At 50.6% G+C, this 22621-nt stretch overlaps 1 protein-coding gene and 1 long non-coding RNA gene across 7 annotated transcripts in view; one reads left to right on the top strand and one right to left on the bottom strand.

Moving 5' to 3' along the window:
- The window catches only part of PHC2 (polyhomeotic homolog 2), a 103452-nt gene that overhangs the window by 55049 nt on the left and 25782 nt on the right, over window positions 1–22621 (top strand). For 3 of the 6 annotated variants that reach the window (XM_059070880.2, XM_059070881.2, XM_067012073.1), the window contains exons 3-9: window positions 1149–1307; window positions 2396–2473; window positions 2924–3088; window positions 5595–5747; window positions 6875–7187; window positions 19654–20072; window positions 20343–20508. In XM_059070880.2, the coding sequence (XP_058926863.1) occupies window positions 1149–1307; window positions 2396–2473; window positions 2924–3088; window positions 5595–5747; window positions 6875–7187; window positions 19654–20072; window positions 20343–20508 (1453 nt within the window). The remainder of the gene's footprint in view (window positions 1–1148; window positions 1308–2395; window positions 2474–2923; window positions 3089–5594; window positions 5748–6874; window positions 7188–19653; window positions 20073–20342; window positions 20509–22621) is intronic. The other 3 variants (XM_059070887.2, XM_067012079.1, XM_067012084.1) reach the window with 2 other exon arrangements.
- Window positions 11444–20881, bottom strand: LOC131761073 (uncharacterized). Its single transcript, XR_009336881.2, has 5 exons — window positions 20753–20881; window positions 20311–20382; window positions 15067–15150; window positions 12820–13060; window positions 11444–12231 (listed from the first exon to the last, which is right to left on the bottom strand). It is a non-coding gene; the product is annotated as an uncharacterized lncRNA (long non-coding RNA).

The following is a 22621-nucleotide window of genomic DNA, read 5'->3' on the forward strand; positions in this document are numbered from 1 at the left end:
TACAGAACCCCAAATCTGAGCCCAGAGGTTGTTTTGTCTGAGAGCTGCCAGCCCCTAGAAGTCACGTTAAGCTGGAGAGAGCTAGACTAGAGGCTCACTTGCCTGGGGCAGAACCCAGAGCAGAAGCAGCCCTAGAGCCACGAAAGCAGAGCGAAGGGTGGGAAGTGGGCCAGAGCCTAGCGAGGGCCCATGTAGGGCGCCCCATGGGAAGACAGCAGGAGGGTGACCAGGTGGGAAGGGAGGAGAAATGTACGAGGCTAAGGAGAAGAAGGTAGAGGGTCTCAGGGCTGGAGGAAAGGCATTTGCTTTTCCTTGTTCCTGGGGGTGGAGAAGAGGCTTTGAGGGATGGGGGAAGGGGAAGGGATCAAAGATCAGCCTTTTGTCGTTTCCCAGAGACTGTGGCTCAGCCAGTCCCATCAGGAAAGAGGGAATAGCAGTAAGGCCAGGGAATGGGAGATGGTGGCTCAAAAGAGAGAGTGACAGAGAGAAGGAGGGAAAGAGTAAGAGGAAGGCAGCATCCTTGTAGCTGTAGCATCCCTGTAGCTGCAGCATCCCTGCCGTGCAAGGCCAGGGGGACCGTCTTCTGAGGGACAGATAGGACGTCCCAGGCAGCTGGGGGCAGCCCCTGCCGGAAGGGTGTTGCCCTTGAGCAGGTTTGAGTTTGGCTGGCTGTGTGTTCAAAGCTAGAATAGGCTGCGCTTCGGACTTGTCTCTTTCTTCCCACCCCTTTCCTCCTCTCAGCCTTGTTGAACTTCGGTTCCCTCTGTCATCATCATCCCCGCAGCCCCGTTAGACTCATCTGAGGCTGCAGAACGGCGGGGAAGGGGGCACCTAACAAGCCTGGCGTGGGGCCCCGTGTCACCGGAGGCTTAAAGGACTCCTGTCTCCTGGGCTCCCACTGCCCCGGGAGTTGGTGGTAGCGGCGTGTGTAGCCCCTGTCGGCGAGGAGCAGGGAGCGTGTGTGCTAAGGAGAGCTGCTAGAGAGGCCAGGCAGGAACGCGTGGAGATTTGCACACAGTCGTCTCCCTGGCTCCCTGGCGAGTGGGGATCGCAGGCCTGGTCCTTATCTGAGCAGCTGTGGAGAGAGGGTGTTGAGCAGGCTTGGCCGCAGCACCGGCTCTTCCCCCCAACCACCCCGCCCTCTGCAGGTGATCCAGCAAGCCCTGCACCGGCAGCCCAGCACGGCGGCCCAGTACCTGCAGCAGATGTACGCGGCCCAGCAGCAGCACCTTATGCTGCAGACGGCGGCCCTGCAGCAGCAGCACCTCAGCAGCGCCCAGCTCCAGAGCCTCGCGGCCGTGCAGCAGGTAAGACGATGTCACAGGAGCACCGCAGATGCCCCCGAAGGAAGGGGCAGGAAAAGCAAGCCCTGCACACGTGTGCCCATGCGTTCTCTTACCGCGTCCTCACAGAACCACTGCAAAGTGGGTGCGATCGTCATCCCGAGTCCTCTGACAGATGAGGAAAGAGGTTCTGAGAGGCTAAGCGCCTCACCCGAGGCCACACAGCTCTCACGCGGGGCGGCTGGACCTCTCCTCCTGCCTCACCCAAGGAGGGGCTGGCGGGGGCCTGCCTCCCCCCCTCACCACACTGCAGGGAGGGGGCCGAGGGTGCGAGGAGGTGTCCACAGGAGAAGGCCATTGCCCATTCAGCTTGCCTGTCTGCCCTCAGTGGCCGAGAAGAGGCCAGTCATGCATTCGACAGAATCTTTATGCACCTGCTGCATGCCAGAGTTCATGGCGGGCACCGAGCACACCGTGGACCCTGTCCTCTTGCAGCTTGTGGTGCGGAGACAGCAAGTAGTCAGAAAAACACAAATAGACGAGGAGGCAAAGTAGCTAACTACCAGAGTGCTGATAAGCGTGCAGAAGAGAAGAGCAGCCTGCTGCGGCTGAGTAACAAGGAGGCCCGCCTTACGCTGGGTACAGCTGGTGGGGAGGGGGGAGCCTGTCTGCTGGAGGAACAGTGAAGCTGACACTGCGGGATGAGAAGACGCTGGCCACGGGGAGGACGCAGGCTGGACGTTCCGGACAGTACGTGCCCGGTGCTCCACGTGGGGGCCAGTGAGCTGGGTATGATAGAGTGGGTGCGGTGGGGTGGGAGCTGAAGAGGGCTGGAAACATTGGTAACAGTCACAGCTGGCGGTTCGAGCGCTTATATGTAAATGTTCCGCCTCGTGTAATCCTTCCAGCAAGCCTACAAGGTAGATACTGTGGTTATCCCCACCTTATACGAGAGGAAACTGAGGCACTTGCTTGAGGTCACGGGGATGAACCAGAATAAGGGTTTGACTCCTTACCACTGCCCTATAGTGTACCCTGCGGCAGGTGAGAGCCGGTGGGGGGGATGACTGGGGAGGTCTGGGCCTCTGGTGATGAGAATTCTCCTTTCCTAGGCAAGCCTGGTGGCCAGCAGACAAGGCAGCACCTCAGGCAGCAGTGTGTCTGCACAGACGCCCACCCAGTCATCCTCGGTGAGTAGGATGGGGAGAGGCAGGCAGAGCCCACAGCTCCAGGACCGGCTCTTTCCTCTTTGCCCAAAATTCTCTTGGGCTTCCAGACCCAATTGTGGTGAATCCTTAGCTGTGTAGAACCATGGCTGGAACCTGTTACTCTTGCCAGAAAGAAAAAGTGCATATGCCGCTTTCTAACTTCTTTTAATAACTCCCCGTCATCTTTGCAGTGCCAAGGCTCTCTGTTCATAGCTCAGTCCTCCCCCCATCGGATCCTCCCTGCAGCTCTGCACGTAAGCCAGAGATGCAGCAGTGCTAGGGGAAGATCTAGGGCCCGCAGATCAGAGCTGGGCCTAAAGAAGACTGAATCCACCAAGGGACAGAAGAGGCAGAGAGAAAGAAATGGATGAAGGGGGGCAGAGTTAACCCACAGAACCTCCTGTTTCCTACTTCGCGTGTCTCCCTCCTCAGATCAATCTGGCAGCCTCCCCGGCAGCAGCCCAGCTCATCAACCGGGCTCAGAGTGTCAACTCAGCAGCAGCCTCAGGCATCGCCCAGCAGGCTGTGCTCTTGGGCAACACGTCTTCTCCAGCCCTGACTGCAAGCCAAGCACAGATGTATCTGCGGGCACAGATGGTGAGTCCCCAGCCTGGGCCACGGCTCAGGTGGGCCAGGAGGACGGAGGCAGAGAAGTTGGGAGCTGGGCAGTTAGAGAAGCACGGGGCTAAGAGAAGGGTGGGGAAGAAGCACTAGGGGGACAGCTGGCAGGAAAGAAGGGGTGGCATAAAGAAGGCGGCCTGGAAGGCTGAGCGGGGGCTTTGGTACAAGCTCCATGACTCAAGGAAAGGTGGGGTTCCAGGCCGAAATAAAGTTACCCATGATGCCTCCTTTCCCTCCCCTCCTAGAGTGAAACAGAACCATCCTCTTCTTATCAGAAACCACTTCCTAAAATTAATTAGGGTAGAGAATGCAGGGATCTGTGCCCAGGTGGTCTGTACACTCAGACACATAAGATAAGCAAGCGCACAGACATCCAAGTACCCTACAGAAGTGGGGTCTTACCCCACTGGGACAGTGTTTGCAGGGACTGGCCACCAGTAGTTCAGGGTCAAAAGTGTGTTCCAGCCCAGGTGGTGAAGGTGGCAGCCAGCTCCAGGACATGCGGCTGCTCCACTGCCTTCCCAGCTGGGCCCCCATTCCCATCAGGGTCACCCTGTCAACCATTCATCAGGTGGGCTTGCTTGAGCCAAATGGACTCAGGACGGCATCAGCCCTGGACACACATCCCTAGAGTCCCCCCTTTACACCTGTCCCTAAGGTGCAAAGGCCCATAGGAAGCTGAGAGGTTCCTAAGATTTAGCAGAATTTCCTGTGAAAGCAGCAGCATTCGCCCTAGGAGGCAGGAACATCTAGCTCTACACGGGACTCAGATCACTGTGAGTCCAGCCTCCCAGCCCCTATTCTGAAGAGTTCTCCCTCCAGCTCCTCGACACACTATCCTAAAGACTGTACAGTCCCACCCCTCCCTCGGCTCCTACAGCCAGAACTTGACACTAGGAGCTTTTCTGGGTCCTGCTCCAGCACTTCCGTCCTTGACTCTGAGCTCCTTGAGGTGCAGCTCCACTCCTGGGGAACAGCCCGTTAGACACACGTGTGGACTAGACTTCCACTTCTCCAGGGGGCCGGGCAGCCCATGTGACACCACTCAAACCTGCTGTCTTCAGTTTATCCTGACCCTTGTCCTACTTAACTGCCCCCACTGGAGCCCTGCAGCCTGGCCATGTCCCTGCCCAAAGTGGGGTACTCGCGCTCAGAGGAGCAGACACGCTGTCAGACACCGCATGTCCCCTCGGACACCGAGCTAGACTCGCAGGGCCAGGGGCGTCACGCAGAGACCCTCAGTCCCTGCGCTCCACTGAAGGAGATGCAGACACAAGTACGGCTCTGGGGGCTCTGGTTCCTCTACCGCTGTTGTCTCTGCGCACGCACGTACACACACACACACACACACACACACACACATAAATACACACACACATAAATACACACACATACACAAACACATACACAAGCACATAAATACACACATACACACACAAACACATAAATACACAAACACATAAATACATACACATATACAAACACACACAAGCACATAATACACACACAAACACATAAATACACAAACACATACACAAGCACATACACACATACACAAACACATAAATACACACACATATACAAACACACACAAGCACATAAATACACACATAAATACACATACACACACAAACATAAATACACACACATAAATACACACACAAACACATACACCAGCACATAAATACACACATACACACACAAACACATAAATACACACACATATACAAACACACACAAGCACATAACTACACACGTAAATACACATACACACAAACACATAAATACACACACATACACAAACACATAAGCACATAAATACACACACACAAACACATAAATACACACACACATAAATACACACATATACACAAACACAAGCACATAAATACACACATAAATACATACACAAACACACACACAAGCACATAAATACACACACATAAATACACACACACATACACACACACATAAATACACACACACACACACACACACACACACACACACACACAGCCTAATCTGAATTTGACTAAAAAATGGCCAAAAGAATGCATCTAATTTGATCTCTTCTAGTGGAGAGTCCTGTTCTGACAGAGACTGGAGTCCAGAGCAGGTTAGCTTTAGAACATGGTCCCAGGGCATCTGTCTCGGCACAGGGGCCCTGCTCCCCAGGATGCTGCAGAGAGGGACTTGAGGGTGTCCTGCGATTGTTGGTCCCTCTGGGGTGAGCTCTTTGCAGATCCTTCTGAAGTAAACTTGACTTGGGTGCAGCCCCAGAATGGCCCCCCACCTGTGGCCCTTCACTGCCCCGCCTGGGTCAGGCCACGCCGAGCCTCTTGAGATTTTCGGGAGATCCCCCTGGACTCTTTCCCTTTCGTGCCTCCCCGCTTCCCCAGTCCACTCCCTGGCTAACCTGTTGTGTCCCGTGGCTGAGCCCACATTGGGCAGGTAAAAGGCGGCTCGTTTCCTGTGATTCCAGGCCCAGCCAGGTAACCTGGTGCAGGTAGCTAGGAGCCTAGGCGGCACTGTTCCTTTGTCCCCTCAGCTCATCTTCACGCCCACGGCCACCGTCGCTACTGTGCAGCCTGAGCTCGGCACTGGCTCCCCCGCCCGGCCCCCCACCCCCGCCCAGGTGAGGATTCCATGCTTGTGGGAGGGCGGGGGGGGTGGGCACCCCCGTAGAGGGGCACTGATAATGGGTACGGGCCCGAGCCCTGGAGGAGCTTTGAATGTCTGGAAGGTTTGGGATATTCTGGGAAAACAGGTGGGAGACAGGGCATTCCAATGCTCCTAGACTTGCTCCTTAATTCACCCCTGAGAAGGCTTCGGCCACTCTTGACTCTGCTTCGAGCCCCGAACACAGAGCAGGAGTCAGCAGCACGCCGTGAGTGCCAACAACGGTGGTCATCTCTACCTGTCTACCTTACACCCTCCTCAGGATAACCTGTGTTGTCGTTGCCTTTTAAGAGGAAAATTCCACTCTGGTTACACATGCTATAGCACCTCTAGGAATCAGCAAAAATTGCATGGAAGAGGGAGCAAAGATGAGTCCTGGGTCCCTTCCTTCTGCTGGGAACACCCAGACGCTGCGGTGGCTGTAAAGATGCCGTGGGCTGCAGGGGAGGAGAACCATCCCCAGCTACAGAACGGGAGGACCCACCTGGGTCCAAGATGATCAGATTTGTCCGATGTGAGTCTGGCACAGCCTCCGTGTGTCCAGCAGAGGGCACCAGGGACCAGCCTGAGTAAGCATATGCTCATCCTGGCGTAAACCTGATCCTGAGGACAGCATAATCCTTGGCCTGGGGGACCCTGCTGGTCGATTAACTTTCACTTTTGCCCTGGCCTTTTCCAGTGTGGGAAGCCCCGTGCCCCGCTGTATCTGGGAATTCTTTCTAAGTGGTGTGCAGCCCATCCTGATAGTTTGGGGGAGGAGGGGAGGTAACAGAAGGGAGAGCCAGCCCGGCCTCCCCTGCCTGGGCCTGCCCCAGGAGGGGCAGACTTCCCTGCTCAGAATGTAGCTTCTTCTGCTGATGAATCCAATCGCTAGCACTCTTTCTGTCTCCTTTAGAAACTCTGCTCCTGGTTCCTCTTTCAGCCCCTGTCTCATTCTCTCTCTCTCTTTCTTTCTGATTTTAACAACCCACTCTCCTGTTGAGCCATTCGTGGATCCATCCCTGACTCCTTCCCTGTATGAATTGTGTGTCCGCATTGCTCCTACCCACATTCTCTGGACTCCTACAGACCCCTCTTTTCCAGGTACAGAACTTGACCCTCCGAACACAGCAGACACCAACTGCAGCAGCCTCGGGCCCTACCCCCACTCAGCCTGTCCTGCCCAGCTTGGCCCTGAAGCCCACGCCGGGTGGTAGCCAGCCTCTGCCTACCCCATCACAAGGCAGAAACACTGCTCAGGGTTCCCCTGCAGGTGCCAAGCCTGGCATAACTGACAGTGTGACGGAGCCACTCAAGAAAGGAGATGGCAACAGCAGTGTGCCAGGGAGCTTGGAGGGTCGGGCTGGGCTCAGCCGAATGGTACCTGCTGTGGCAACCCACCCCCTCATTGCACCAGGTAAGGGCTCCAGGAAGAAAGATCCTGTCCCAGAAAACTCAGTAGGACTATGGGTCAGGGGGAAACTTTCAAACTTTCCTTTTTCCCATGGACATGCTATGATGTCAGCCATGTGTCTCTCTTTCCCCTCCTATAGTCTTGAGATGTTCATCAGCTCCAGATGCTGTTTTAGGCTTCTAGCCTAGCTTTAAAGAAGGAAGCCACATCAGTGGGAGTAAATGAGACCTTCTTCATAATGGGCGTCACGGTGATTCTCAGGGTACACAATCATAGCTCTTCACTTTGAGAGTGGAGGTTTGGCAGTTAGACTATTTTGAAATTCTCTAAGGGTCAGCCAAAAGGACAGGGGCTAGCCAGAGGCATGTAAGAAGCCCACAGGGAGATGAAGAAGTGGGAATCTTATTTTCTCATCATTCAACAGACATTTGTTGACTAATATTCACCAGTTATGTTGCCAGTTCTGGGTGTGCAGAGACAAATAAGACGCGGGCCCTGCCCTCCCAGGAGGGCACAGTCTGGAGAGACAGACAAGTACAATGCAATATAGGGTGACAAGTACTATAATAGATGTGATCACAGAGGCGCTATATAGCCTGGCGGACAGGAGCCGAGAAAGGCTTGCTGGTGATGGTGACACTTGAGAATAAATCTTGCAGATTAAAAAAGTAATAATCCAGCAGGTTACTTGTGAGGCAGATTCTGTGAAGGGAACGAATCAGTATTCCCTGGGGCTAGACTCTTTCCCTGCCTGGTAACATTCTCCCAGTGCTGCCTATTGTAGGCAATCTTTAATGAGAAAATCGGCCAAGAGCCCCAGAAGCCAGACTTACCAGTCTCGGGAACAAGACCAAGCTGTTACAGCACAGAAATGTGGTGGTGGACCACGTGGCTTTGCATTAAAGAGAGACTCACCCTGGTCACATCCCTCAAATAACCACTAACCCTCTGTCCTCATCCAGACTATTTTACCATCCAATCTAACCTGCATTTTTTTTTCTTGAGAGCCTACTTTATGCTTGTTACTAGACTAACCAAGATGGTCAAAATGTGATTTCTTACCTAAAGGAGTGTGCAGTCAAACGGAGGGAGCCAGATATATAAGCAAATCCATTCGATTTCATAAATACCATTGTAGGAGTAAGTATGAGGTAAGTGTGGGCCCAGGTGGGCACCTCAGTGCCAGACAGGAGGGGTCAGAGATGCTGTCCCTCCAAGGAAATGGCACTGAGTATTGAAGCAGGAGTCATTTCCCCAACAGACAGAGGAGGGGAAGGTATTCTAGACAGACAGTGGGAGGCGAGCTGGGGAGAATCTGAATTCAAGTTCTTTATTCACCCTTTTGAAGCTTCAAGGACAGATGTGGTCTTAGCCTCCAGTGGTCACTCTGAGCTGAAGCAGGCACCTCCCTGCAGAGGCCTGACCGCCATGTGACTCCGGGCGTTTCTCCCTGTCCGGCATTGCTGTCTCCAGAGACTAGTCTAGCCTCTTCCTTTTGTGAAGAAAGAAACTGAGGCTCCGAGGGTAAAGTCTGGAGGGTCTTACCCTGAGCTGATAGAGCAAGGAGCCCAAATTAACATTTCTTCTACCTTCCCATGCAACCTACAAACCCTAGAGCAACATCTGGGCTTCAGGACTTCCTGAGAACCCCATTTCTGCCCAAGCCAAAATGTAACCTCTCCCTAGATCTAAGCCAGCCCCCCAGATTCTAAGGACCCTTCAAAGGAAAGACCAGTCCTTACGGTTCTTCCTAAGGCTCCTAGGCAACCCTGGGGCCTCAAGAAAACTGGACAGAAAGGGGACAAGCCCTGATAAAAAACCTCTGATGTAGACTAGATAATATGTTGGGCTTTTTTATGTACCTCACCTCTTTTGACCTTCAAAAGAACCCTGTAAGGTAGATGCTTTTATCCATTTAACAGATGAGAAAACTGAAGCTCAAAGCGGTTACGCAAGAACTTACTGTAAGTGTCACTCAAGGTCACATCAGTATTACATGGCAGAACTGGAAACCAATTCCTCGTCTGGCTGAGTCAGATCCTATGTTCTTAATCATCAAGCCATATTTGCCTCTCTCGGTTCTTACAGTGGGGCTTCCTAGGCCTTTCTTATTCCTGACCCAAAGCTCGAAGAGCCTGACAGTTCTAAGATTGTTCTGGGTTTTACAGAGTCTAGTGGAGGGCTCTCTTCTCTTGAGCCTGGTAAAGGGGAAGGCCCGTGAGTTACAGACTGAGGTCCAGGGCCCCAGGTGTGGCCTGAGACTTAACAGCATGTGGCTATAGGCAGTGCAGAGACCAGCGGTTCCCCAGAACTTTCTTCAGAGCAGCTGTGAGCTGCAGACCACAAAGACCGTCTCCCCAGTGAGATGAATCAGTAGGCTTTGCATTGTTCCTGTCTCCCACCGTCCCCTCCTATTCTTCCCTTCCTCTCCCACCCCTTCCTCTCCATGAGTCCACTCCTCACCCCCACCACCCAGACGGAAGGCAGCAGGGACATTTAAGATGCTGCAGACCCTCTCAGGGCCTCTAGAACAAAAAAAGACTGAAATAATCCTCCTGACCTGATGGGGGCGGCCTGGAGCAGCTCCTGCCTTGGGTGCCACAGTTCCCCAGCGAGGAGGTAACTTCTGGCCTCCTGCCCAGCCAAAGGACTGCGAATGAACGGAGGGATCACAGTGTGTGCGCATGCGTGTGTGCGTGTGGGTGTTCGTGTGTGCTGTGGGGGGGGGCGGGTTGAGAGAGAGAGAGAGAGAGAGAGAGAGGGATGGGGAGCAGAGTGGCAGGTTTTTGCTATTGGAGCATTTTTTTAGCTGGCTGGCTGGTTGCCCCCAGGGAAAGTAACCAGTGGAGACTTGTGGAGGAGGCAGTGCCGGGAGGAGAGCAGAGAGGAATGCGTTCTCCTGGGGGCTGTTTCCTCCCAGAGCAGGCAAACACTCTAGTCCCAGCTGGGACTGCTCCCACTGACAGCTGTTTGGGGGCAAAGCCCCTCCCCCATGGCAAGCTCCCTGCTGTTCCTGCTCCTGTCACCTTGGCAACGGGCTTCTTTAGGCTCCGCAAATAGAAAAGGTCCCTTATGCCCTGAAAAGGCGTGGGTTGGTTGGTGGGGGAGGGGAGTAGGAGGCGGAGAGCAGAGCAGAGAGGTTGGGCTTCTCGGTGATCTGAGGACCCAACCAGGAGGGCAGAAGAGGTGCAGGCTGCAAGATCCCATGGGCCTGGCTTCCAGAGGCGCCAAGACCTGGGGCAGCTGGGCCACAGCTCCTGATAGGAGGCTTGGTTCTTGGAGTCCTCATTCTAGTGGCTAAACTCAAGGCCTTGAATGCACATGCAGGCTCAAAGGTGAGGAGAAAGTGGCTGCCAGGAGGGAGATGCTGTGATAAAAGAGAACTGTCACGTCATTGAACAGCCTGGGCCCTTTTCACACAATTGTGCTCCAGATGCCAGGTCTTTGTTGTGTCTCTTCATCCCTCCTCAGGTCTCTGGAAGGAGAGAGAATTCACTGTTGGGAAGGCCTGCCACAGCGGCTTTGTTTTATCACAGAGAGGGTTTTGTGTCAGGGAGTGGTGATTCTGTCTGTGATAGGCGGGACAATGTGATGTGTGCTGATTCTAGGACTCTTGGGTACCATATTTCCCTCCCAAAGCAGCTGCCAAACTGTAGGGTAGATGCACTTTTACTTAGAGAATCAAGCAGAAACCAAAACACACATGTGGGCCTGTTATCTAGCTGGAATTAGATCCCCTACAATTTTGATGTTAAAATCATGCAGCCAGCCATGAAAGTCATTTCATTTATCCACTGTAGGATCAGATTTAGATTACTAACCATCTCCTTCTTATACTAGGGGGGAAAAGCCAGCAGATATCAGAGGAGGAGTTTTATATTTTGCTGAACATTTCTCACCATGGGTGTGTGTGTGTGTGTGTGTGTGTGTGTGTGTGTGTGTGTGTGTGTGTGAGTGTGTGTGTGAGAGAGAGAGAGAGAGAGAGAGAGAGAGAAGAAGCAGACTGTGTTCCTTGGAACTGTTGAGGATTTCTTCTTTCCTGAAATCCTTCACCCTAAGCTCCTATTATGTTACTTCCATGGTTACTGCCAGTAATAATAATTATTACCAGTTAATGAACAACCATGTTCCAGGCACTGTACTAAATGCCTAACCTACATACCTCATTTAATCCTAGCAATAATTATTCATCTCACAAATGAAGAAGATATGGCTCAGAAAAAAATAATTAGCTACCATTTGCATATAGCTTTTCTCTCTTTAATTGTTCAGTTCAGCTCAACAAATATTCATTTAGCACCTATTAGGTGCCAAACGTGATGCCAACCATATGGGCGTTAGAGTTGAACAAGTGTATAGTCTAAGAGGGGTTGTGGAAATTTGAGTCGTGCCTTGAAAAATGAGTACATTTCCAGAACAGAACTGAAGGGGGATTATCTCAGCTGTGGCGCTGGAAGGCACTAGGCCCAGAGCGGCCACGTGTGCCTGTGGCCATCTGTGTGTGTAGGTGGCCCTGCTGCCCCTTGCTTTTCCCTGGCCCCACTACCATTAGCTGTGGGACTCCCCAAACACTCTGTCCATCCCCCTTGTGTTTGACTTCAACACCTACGTTTTCAGACACCTGCCACCTGTGCACAGATGACTTCTCAATGCGTGTCCATTCCCTGTCCTCCTCCCCTCTCCCCACAAATTTCCAACTGTCTGTAGGATACGCCCACGTAGATATCACCCCACTGGCATACACATTTTTTAAATTTGGAGATTCATAAACAAAACAAAAGCCAAAAGCCAGTAGTCTTCCTCTTCAGAAAGGTCCCCCTTTCCCGGTTCCTGGCTGCTGTCCACAATCATCAGGTGTTCCTAGACTCAGACTTAACAATCTCAGGGTTGTTTTGACTTCATTTTCCTTCATTGGAGAGGCAGGGTGTTATAATGGGAAAAGCATAGACTTTGGAGTTAGATGTGGTTTCAGACCCCAGCTTCATCCCTTACTAGTTTTATGACTGTCATCAAGTTACTGAATCTCTGTAAATCTCGATGTCTTCATCTGTAAAACAAAGATGGTTATATTTACAACAGACTGTAAAAATGGATGAGGTGGCCCGCAGAAGTGATCGGATGTCTACCGAGTAGGCTCACAGTAGATATCCGTTCCCTTTCCCTCCTTATTCTCACCCTCCATCACTGCCCAGTTTATCACCAGGTTCTGACCATATTTCCTACGTGTCGGCTCCCGGCTTTGCTTAAGGCCTGCTGACCATACGAGGCTTAACTGACCCCCAGAACATCCTGCTCATAGCTGCCAGAATCACCTTCCTCAGAGACTCCTTTCTTGTTTAGAAACCTTCGCTGGGTCTTTAATTTCCTACCCTGTCAGTCACAGGAGGGATTCAATAATCAGCACATTAATGACTTCTGACCGACTGACTCTGCCTCTGGGGTGGGAGCCTTCAAGACCCCCCAACTGTCCCTTGAACCACTCTCATCGCTCCCAGCTCCCTCGCATAGATCCTCTGCCTCGCCTTCCCCACTACCCCCCGCCCACCTTTGTAACTTACTTGACCCGCACAGACCTTCTACCTGCCCACCTTCTGGCATAACACTCCCCCTTCGTTGTCCACTCCTCCAAGATTACCTCCAAAGTTCTCAACAGCCCCCAACTAACACTTGAAGGCCTGCCATGTCAACTTGAGCTCGCTGACTGCACCATTCACTCGCCCGTCAGCATTTTTTGAGCATTTGTGAGATACAAGGCACCATGCCTCATCTGTCAGGTGAAGCCAACTTCCCCGGAACTTGCTGCACCGTGGAAGTCCTCAGAAACAACTCTCTCTCCTTGCTTGTAAAGTGGGTATACCGCCCATTTGCCTCAGAGGCTGATTGTAAGGAATAAATGAGACTCAAATTATGAGAATGCTTTGAGAAGTTCAAAACAATATACAAATAGCAGGTAGTAGTTTAAGAATAGCTACCATTTATTGTGCATCTTCTCAGTATGAACAAAGGCAGGGAACCTCTCCTCTTTGTGGTTGAAGCATAATATTCCATTTGATACTAATGACTACTCTATGAAGTATATACCACCATTTGCAGAACAGGAAGTCAAGATTCAGAGAGGTTAAACAATTTGTCTTAAGTTGCACAGCCTGTAAGTGTCAGAACCAAGGTTCAGACCAGCTCTGTCTGACTCTAAAACCGACAGCTTTGGCCACTTATGCTGTATTCTCATCCCTCTACCAAGGGTGGGTAGTTTCTTTTCTAATGCTGCAAGCTGCCTTATAAGGAATCCTGCCCACAGAGGATATTTGGTGGTTTTGCCAGGTAGTTGCAGAGCAGGTCTAAAGACATTAAGGCATAGAGAGCCCACCATAGAGGTCAGCAACCCTGTTTTGGTAAACTTGTTTCCTCTTACGGGGAAATTCCCTTAGCTCCAGTTCCCCTCTCCTATTCCTCCTACCCCTCCCTCAGCCTGGAAGGACTGCGTCCGGGAAAATTCATGTGGCTATTGCTTTCAGTTTTCCTAAAAGGAGCTTTCTTGTCTAGTTATGTGTATGTGGGACTCTGACCTTTAGAGTTAACCTCAATCTCAGTCACTCCCCGAGGCCTGATCACATGAGACATCTTTGGAGATGAGCAGCCTCTGGAGAGTGCTGGCATCATTTAGACCCGCCCATCATTTTGCCTCTTCTCTGGCTGCTCCTGCATAGTCGTCCTGGGTTCAGCTGTACAGGATGCCCTGTGGGTCCCTGCAAGCACCGGGGTATACCATGCCTCCAAGTCTTCCCACGTGCCCTTCCTTTCAGCATCTTCTGAACTCTGAGTCATGCTAAACACTTACTTCCTCTGGGAAGCCTTCTCTGCTTTCCTTCCCAAGCTGAACCCCCTTTTCTGTGTTCTCAGTAGTCTGTGCTTATCTCCTGTCATAACATTTACCAAGTTATACCGAGAGTGTCTGTTTTCCAGCTATCTCTTTGACCAAACTGTAACCTATTCTAGGGACCATGTTTTAGCCAGCACCAAACATGGTACTTGGTCTATAGTAGGTGCTTAGTAATGTTTGTTGAGTGAATGAATGGTTGAAAGTATCTCTTCACTTAACTCTCTAGTGGGTTGTAAAAAGTTACGCCATTCCTCTCTCACAGGCACCCTCCTCTCACCCATGGTCCAGGTAACTCCAAACTCTAGTCAAGTATTGCAGATCAGAGCAAAATAGGTGTTTGAGCAAACGTCCAGCCTACAACTGGGATGCTTGCAGCTCCCATGTACTTTGAGACAAGAGTCCCAGCATTTCTGGACAGTGAGCTGTTTCCTGCATCCGTGAAGACTTGGGATCAATCGAGATCCATTACTGATCACAAGTTCTAGCAGTGGATGCAGCGAAGGGGGCGTGCCAGTAAGCCGTCACAGCCAGCGCTCCTGCATGGGGGCCTTAATCCTCTTGTTGCTAACAACCAACTGTTTGGGGAACAGTGAATTGGTCTCTTCAGATTCTAAGGAGGCCGTCAAGGTTAGAGCACCAGATGGGAAGATGAGCATTGCCAGGAGTCTCTCCTTTTAACTGGGCCCTAATTTGTTGAGGCCCTAGGCCTGCCCCTCCTCTGCTCCCTGACAGAAAGGGCTGATGAGGCCTTCCAAAGCCGTGGCTGAGGTCCCGCGGAACCAACCCTTTGTTCCTTAGAAGCAGTGAGCTTCCCAGCTGCAGGGGATGGGGCAGCCAAAATAGGTACAAGCGAGAAATGAAGCTACTGGACTGTAGGAAAAAATAAAGGTCCAGAGTGATTTCTGTGCATTCATATTTCATAAACCGATATGCCCCATCCTCGCTGTAGTGGAGAGGGATGTGGCCTCCTCTGGTATTGTGGCTTCAGTGGGAAGTGCTCACCTTCACCACCCCATGCTGAGCCAGGAGGGCATGGGAGAGGGAGGAGACTCCATCGATCTCACCAGGATCAGCAGCAGACAGTTGCTAAGCATCCACAGACGTAGATGATTATGTTGGACAATGTGGAAGGAAAAAGAAACATTAAAAACCTAGTTCAATTAAAGCACATCTTTTAAGTTTAAAAAAAAAAACAGAAAACAAGTCTTTAACTCAAAAAGCATATAGTCTGGTTGGATAGATAGGAAATAAACACATAAAAGCATAAAAGTATTCCAGTTTAAGACACCACTGATTATAAGACACACCATTATTTTTTTTAACTCTGAGAAAGAAAAGCAGTACCAGTTAAACCAACATCATCAACTGTAATATGCATCCCAATTCAAAAGATGTTAAAGTGGAGGTGTGTGGGGGGGGTAAGAATCGATTTTTAAGAATCAATGAAATACATATACAAGATAGTACATGTTAAATCACAAATGAATCAAAGAAACAAACAATAAAGTGTTCGGGACTTCTGAGGGAAAACCCATAATTGAGGGTTAAGACAAAGAGAGAAAACACGAGCTGAGCCTGGGCCAAAGAAGCTTATGCTTTACTGAGATCACTGAAGTGGAAGGAGGGCATTCCAGAAAATGGAAGCACTGAAATCAAAGCCAAAAAGGCACGGGGGAAGTGATGTTATGCAGACCATGAGCAGAGAAGTTAGGGTGGGTGAAGGCGAGGGCAGGAAGGTGGTGAGCAGAGGTTGGACAGGAGGAGAGGCTTCAATAAACAAGAGTGCTGATAAAACCAAAATGGCCTGTGGGGTTACCCCCATTTCATCCATATTCTGACTCTGAAGAGGCAAAGTTCTGCGGGACAAACAAGCTAGAGTCCCACCGTGTTGTCATTCATTCATTCATTCATTCAGCAATACTGATTAAGCATCTACTAAATTCCAGGTACTTTGGAGGAAACAAATCCTAAATTCTGCCTATCAAGGGGAGATAAGTCATTTACTGAGATAACTATGAGGTATAGGTATCATCGTTACTCCCACTTTAAAGATGAAGGCACAGAGGTTCAGGGAGGTCCAGTGACTTGCCCAGCCTCCCACAGGAGGACAGGGGTGATGAGAATTTGATTCATGGCACTCTAGACAGTATGAGACAAGGCACAAACTTCCATACAGGGGACAGTGGACAGAAAAGATTGCTTGGATCAAAGAAATAATAAAAATGGAACGGTTAGTTTATGTTGTAAGAAGATCTTGAATGTAAGGATCTTTAGACAACCTCAGACAAAGGAGAGTCCCTGATGGCTTTTTGTTTTGTTTTGTATTGTTTTTGTTTTTGTTTTTTTTTGTGTGGTACGCGGGCCTCTCACTGCTGTGGCCTCTCCCATTGCGGAGCACAGGCTCCGGACGCGCAGGCTCAGCGGCCATGGCTCATGGGCCCAGCCGCTCCGCGGCATGTGGGATCCTCCCGGACCGGGGCACGAACCCGTGTCTCCTGCATCGGCAGGCAGATTCTCAACCACTGCGCCACCAGGGAAGCCCCCTGATGGCTTTTAATCAGGGATCAGATCTGTGCACTAGGAAGATTAATTTGTGATCTATCTACAAGGCGGATTATAGAGAGAAGAAACTGGAATCAGACCAATTAGAAAGCTATTACAACACTTTAAATGAAAGGAATTTGACCCAGGATAATGCTTGAGTTAAATCATGGTCTTGGCTTTTTATTAACCTTGAAAGGTTAAGGATGTACACTCCCCTCAAAATACGCTGGGGTCTTTGATCTATGAACTTATCGAAGCCATCATGAACTTTGTTTCCAGCTTTGGCATATACTAGCATCATTTGTTCTAAAGCAATGGCCTTAGGGTTTCCACAAGCAGCACAGGGTCGGGGAGAGAGTGGGGCAGAGAGGAGGCCCCGGGATCGAGGGCCGCGAAGCCAACGGTTGCCTCTCCCAGTCTTGGTAAACAAAGGTGTACTGCACCTAACTACACTCTTTATGCTCTATAGGTCTAGACCCTTCTTCTCTAACCTTCCCTTTTTCACCTTATGAATCCTGAATTTTAAACTCTTTTCCTATGGTATCCACCCCCATCAGATTGTATGATCGCTAGTCCAAACTTCTTGTCTCACAGTTAAAACCCTGAAGCCCTGGGGAGGAAAAGGACCTGTCTCAGGCCACACAGCCAGTGGGTAGCAGGACAGGCCTCTGACCCTCCTAGCCTCTCTGAGCTGCACCATCTCCAGCTCTTAGCTCAGACCGGCAGCCCCTAGAGGGACTCTGTTCCCCCGGCAGGAATTCATGGTTTTGTAATAAAAGGGAGAACAAGTTTTACTTGTGTCTTCAGTGACGCTGCCTATCATTCTGCAGAACTTTTTAGCCTCTAGAGACTAGCCAGGCACTTCATGGCATAGGCGATATCTCTCCAGTGTCTTAACAACGGTCATCTTAAAAATCCCTGATTATTAAGTTTGCCTGAATAACAGTCTTGGCCTGATTGTTAAGTTTGTGCTATTCAAGGTGAAATTAGGAGACAAGGCTCAGGGTGAGGTCAGGGGCAATTCGTAATCACCAAATGCCTGCTGGCAATTTCCACTTGGAAATTTCCAATTTCCATTTCATTTGCCATCACCTCAAGCCCCACCCATTTCTCTCAAAACCTCATGGCCGTCCGTGTTTCCCCATCCCATCTTTCCCTGTCATCCAGGTTACAGCCCGTGGGCCAGCCATACTCCCTCCTCCGCCTACAGCAGTTGGTCACCAAGGAGCATTTTGTTTCACCTTACCACCTCTTTTCTGTCCTCTCCTTTCCATTCTTATTGGCATTCTGCTTGGAACTCTGTGTTGGGTTGTGATGAGATAGTTGGAAACTTGCTTGTGAGTGGACAGAATTCAAGAAAATAGGTACCTCCCCTAACTCTGTTTGAAATCTGCTTACTTTGCACCTGTGTCACAGGATCCTTTTATTTTTTTATTTTTATTTTTTTTTTGTGATATGCGGGCCTCTCACTGTTGTGGCCTCTCCCGTTGCGAAGCACAGGCTCCGGACGCGCAAGCTCAGCGGCCATGGCTCACGGGCCCAACCGCTCCGCGGCATGTGGGATCTTCCCGGACCGGGGCACGAACCCGTGTCCCCTGCATCGGCAGGCGGACTCTCAACCACTGCGCCACCAGGGAAGCCCAGGATCCTTTTAAAATTGTTAGCTCAGGACCCAGAATTTGCATTCCCCTCATTGGCTGGGAGCCTTTGGTTGCAAAAATCCATTTGTGAGCTTCCAGCTGTGGCCCTCTGTGCTTTTGCACGGCACAACGTCTCCCTGCCGGCCCTCCAGCTGTGGGAGTCCCTGCAGAGGACAGCTTTTAGGCAGGACAGATTCAGCTGAGCAGCCCTCATGCTAAGCTGGCCTGGATACCACTAGACAGAGAGTGAGCGGCTTGAGGACAGTCAGTCTCTGAGCTGAATTTCCTGAACCCCTTCTGTCTCTAAGGCATGAGCTGGACACAGGAGGGATAACTAAAAAGTATAAGGATCCTCACCTCAAAGAGCTAGCCTGGTTAAAATGGAAGAAGAAAGGACAAGCAGCAAATGGCAACACACGATTCCAGTTCAGGACAATATGTTTGTTTATTTCTTTAGCCCCCATCTAATACTAGGCATCATGCAAGGTTCTGGATATAGAGATATGTGATAGTTTCTGATCACGAGGGGTTCATGATCTGGAAGGGAAGACAGCTAAGAAACAATTATAATCCATTGTGAGACACGTCATTACGGTAGAGGTGAGCCCAGGATACTCAGAACCTAAGCCAAGACTGAAATAATAATTTTAATTATCTGATTGAATATATGAATTAAATGACTGACGATGACCATGTGCCAGGCACTGTGCTGTGCACATTATGTCATTTTTCTCTCGTTTTATTCACCCAGCATTTATCTTCTTTCATCCTTACAACTTTCTGGGCAAGAACTATTTTTGTTTTGTTTCTGGTTCTCAGACAAGGCAGCTGAGGCCTAGAGAGGTTAAGCAGCTAGCCCAAGGTCCCCCACTGGGTAACAGAAGGAACCAGTGGTCCATCCCAGGCTGCCTCCCCACAGAGCCTGAGGACCGTGTGTGCAACTGGCACTCCCTGGCGGCGGCGGGGGGCCCAGCCTGAGCAGACCCAGTAGGGTGAATAAGATCCAGCCTTACAGAGCTGGGCTGGGCGATGGGAGCCTGCACCTGTCGCAGGCCCAGAGAAAAGCGAGTGAAGGGCATGGAGGAGAGAGAACATAGCACACTGCAGAATCCAGTATTTCTCTCAGCCGCTGGAATGATCAAAGAAGCCTTCACAGAGGAGGTGAGCTTTGCATTGGCCTTTGAGGGACAGCCAAGGGCCCAATGTTTCGGCATAGGAAGAAAGCAAGAAAACAGAGAGAGAAGGCCAGGCCATGGCAATGGTCAGGCCAGGCTCTAGGTGAAAGAGGAAAGAGATGAAAGCAAGAATACCGAGTTTGGAAAGCCTTCTTAATGTGGATGTGGGAGGGGGCACAGCAGAAAGTGAGACCCAGCCATGCCACCTAACCTGGCCTCCCCCTCTTCAGCCTATGCTCAGCTGCAGCCACACCAGCTCCTCTCCCAGTCATCCTCAAAGCACCTGCAGCCCCAGTTTGGGATCCAGCAGCAGCAACAGCAAGCATCACAACAGCTGCCGCCGCCCCAGCCATCACGGCCAGCGCTCCAAGCCCCATCCCACCCCCAGCTGGCCTCGGTCCCTCCAAGCCTGGCCCTGCAGCCCGGCCCCGAAGCCCCTGCCATGCCGCTAGGCCCGGTCCCATCCACCCTGCCTCTCCAGTGTCCCGCTGCCAACCTGCACAAGCCTGGCAGCACTCAGCAGTGTCACCCTCCCACGCCAGATGTCGGGCCTCACAATGGATACCCCGAGGGCCTGTCTCACACCCCTCAACACAGGTTCCAGCATGCCTCGGCTGTCATCTTACAACTGCAACCTGCTTCGCCAGTGGTGAGTAAGCCGATCCCAAGGTCCAGGTAACAAAGGGGGAGGACACAGCTCAGGCAATCCCGTGGCCCCCATTTGGATGTGTGTCTGGGTGGGCTGAGTGTTGAAGTCCTCTCTGAGTATTCCAGGAAAGAAAAGGGGCCTCTCCCTAATTTGGGGCTGGCTGAATCTTAATGTCCTTGCCTTGTACCCAAGCTCCATGGAAACGGGGGATGTGTCCAGGAATGTAGAGGCAACTCACGAGAAGATCATCTCTGTCCTCTCCTTTAACAGCCTCAGCAGTGCACCCCCGATGACTGGAAGGAAGTGGTACCTAGAGAGAAGAGTGGGCCTGAGACTCAGTCTGGTCCATCACCACCTCAGCAAGCCATCGTCACTGCCATGCCCGGTGGCCTGCCTGTACCCAAGAGCCCGAACATCCAGCAGTCCCCAGCTCATGGTATGAAGTGTAGCGGGGCCCTCGGGGGAGGGGAGAGTATTGCCTTCCTTGCCACCCCCTGGCACATCTCACGTGGGCATCTAGAATGGGAGGGAAACTACTCCAAGCCCCAAGAAGCAAGAAAGAATCTGGGTAGGTGGAAACAGAGAGAGGATTGAGAAGATGAAGCAAGGACAAAGAAAGGGGACCAAGAAGGCATAAAGGAGAAAGAAAAGGAGAATTGAAAGTTCTAGATGAGGCTTGCCTGTCATTGCTGTCAGATTTATCTGCATATCCGTATTCTGGGTTGAGAGTTCACGCAGGGATCCAGTTTTCTCAATCCTTTGCTCTGCTTGGTATGAGAGTGCGTTCTTGAAGTTGGCAATATGACGAGGTGGCTGCATAGTGCAGAGATGAGGGAAATGCTTAGGGGGAGCTAGGAGGGGATTCAAAGTGGGTTCCGCTCACAGAAAGCATCTTTGAAGGAACGGTGCTCAGCTCTGGGATTCCCACCTTCTGTCTGTGAGTGCTCAGTGACAGGCGGGCTTCTCCTAGACCTGGGTTTCAGGAGACGCTGCTGAACCCTCTACCCTGATGAGAGAATCACAGCAGTACCTCTGCCTTCACAGTGATTCCTTCACTTTCCTTCCCTTCTCTGCCAGTGTACACAGCAATCTTGGCCCAGATCTCAGAGACATTCTGGGCCACGGTCTGCCTACAACTCAGGGAGGCAGTTCCATCATTGGACTAAATGTGGGCTGGGAGTGGGGTGGGGAGAGGCGAGAGAAAAGGGGTTTGGAAATGGAAGAAGGAGGAATGAGAAGAAAAGTACTTTGGGACAAAGTAGTTATAAATGTCCTATAAGGAATGAAGGGTGGACTCAAGGAAAAGGAAAGCAAAGGAATATGAAGAAAAAAAACATTAGGAAAATTAAAAGCAAGGAGCTCAGCATTCTCTTGGCAAACTTGCAATGATTAAGGAGCTCACCATTTTGAAAAGCAGCCCATTCCATTGCAGGATTGCTCTAATTATCAGAAAGTTGCTCTTCAAATTAAGCCAAAATCTGCTCTCCTGGAACTCCCACCACAGGCTGTGACTCTGTCTTGTGGATTGTCCATCTCCTACAGTGTGTATAGACAGTCATCATGTCACTTTCCTCTCCCCCATTAAAAAAAAGAGAAAATCTCCAGGCTAAATATCTGAGATGTATTTCATTTTCTACCTATCACACATCCAGACCTCCCATTCCCACCATGCTGATGATTCTTGTCTAGCTACATTCCACCTCTCCACTAATTCCCTTAAAGTGTGATCCCCAAAATGAAGCACATTAATTCCAAATACAAAGCAGCTAGTCACCCTAGGTTGGCACCTAGACTTAGCTTTATAAGCCCTTCAAGGGACAGAGATCTGCATGATGTAGTAGAGAGGAACTCAAATTCATTGAACACCTATGTGCCAAGTTCTGCTCTAAGTTTTCCTTTACTCACTCATGATAATCCTGAGAGATAAATATTATTGTCCCCATTATTTAGAGGAGGAAACAAAAGCTTGAAGAGGCTCCAGGTCACACAGCTATGAAAGGGCAGCACCATGATTCTGGCTCCAGGGGTAATTCCCTCACCTGCCTTCAGCAGGACATTGTACCTATGGCCCCACGTTAACTCCCCTGACCCAGGGGAATGATACCCTTAGTTCACCGAGCACCGTGTCACCTGAATTCCAGAGAGGTTGGGTTTGGTTTTGGTTTCTGTCTTTGTTTTCGTGGTTTCTTTTTACATGGATTGCTATCACTTCAGGTCTCCTCCATCTCAAACTTGTACAATTTATATTGTGAGCCAAAACATGATTAATTTTATCTGTTAAACGTTATCTTGTGAATTTAGCCCACAGTTCCAGGCTAGCCAGAAAATGGTAATAGTTAACAGCTAACATTTCATGAATCCTCTCTGCCAGCTTTACATGCATTTCCCCATTTAATCCTGACAGTAACCCTCTGAAGCAGGAACTTTTATCACGCCCATTTTAAAGATAAGAAAACTGAGGCACAGCAAGAATAAGTGGTGGGGCAGGAATGTTTTATATCTGAATTTTGTCACTCATTATACTAAGTCCTCTGTTTAACTTTGCCATC

This window comes from Kogia breviceps, chromosome 1 (genome assembly GCF_026419965.1).
Source record: "Kogia breviceps isolate mKogBre1 chromosome 1, mKogBre1 haplotype 1, whole genome shotgun sequence".
Lineage (NCBI taxonomy): Eukaryota > Metazoa > Chordata > Mammalia > Artiodactyla > Physeteridae > Kogia > Kogia breviceps.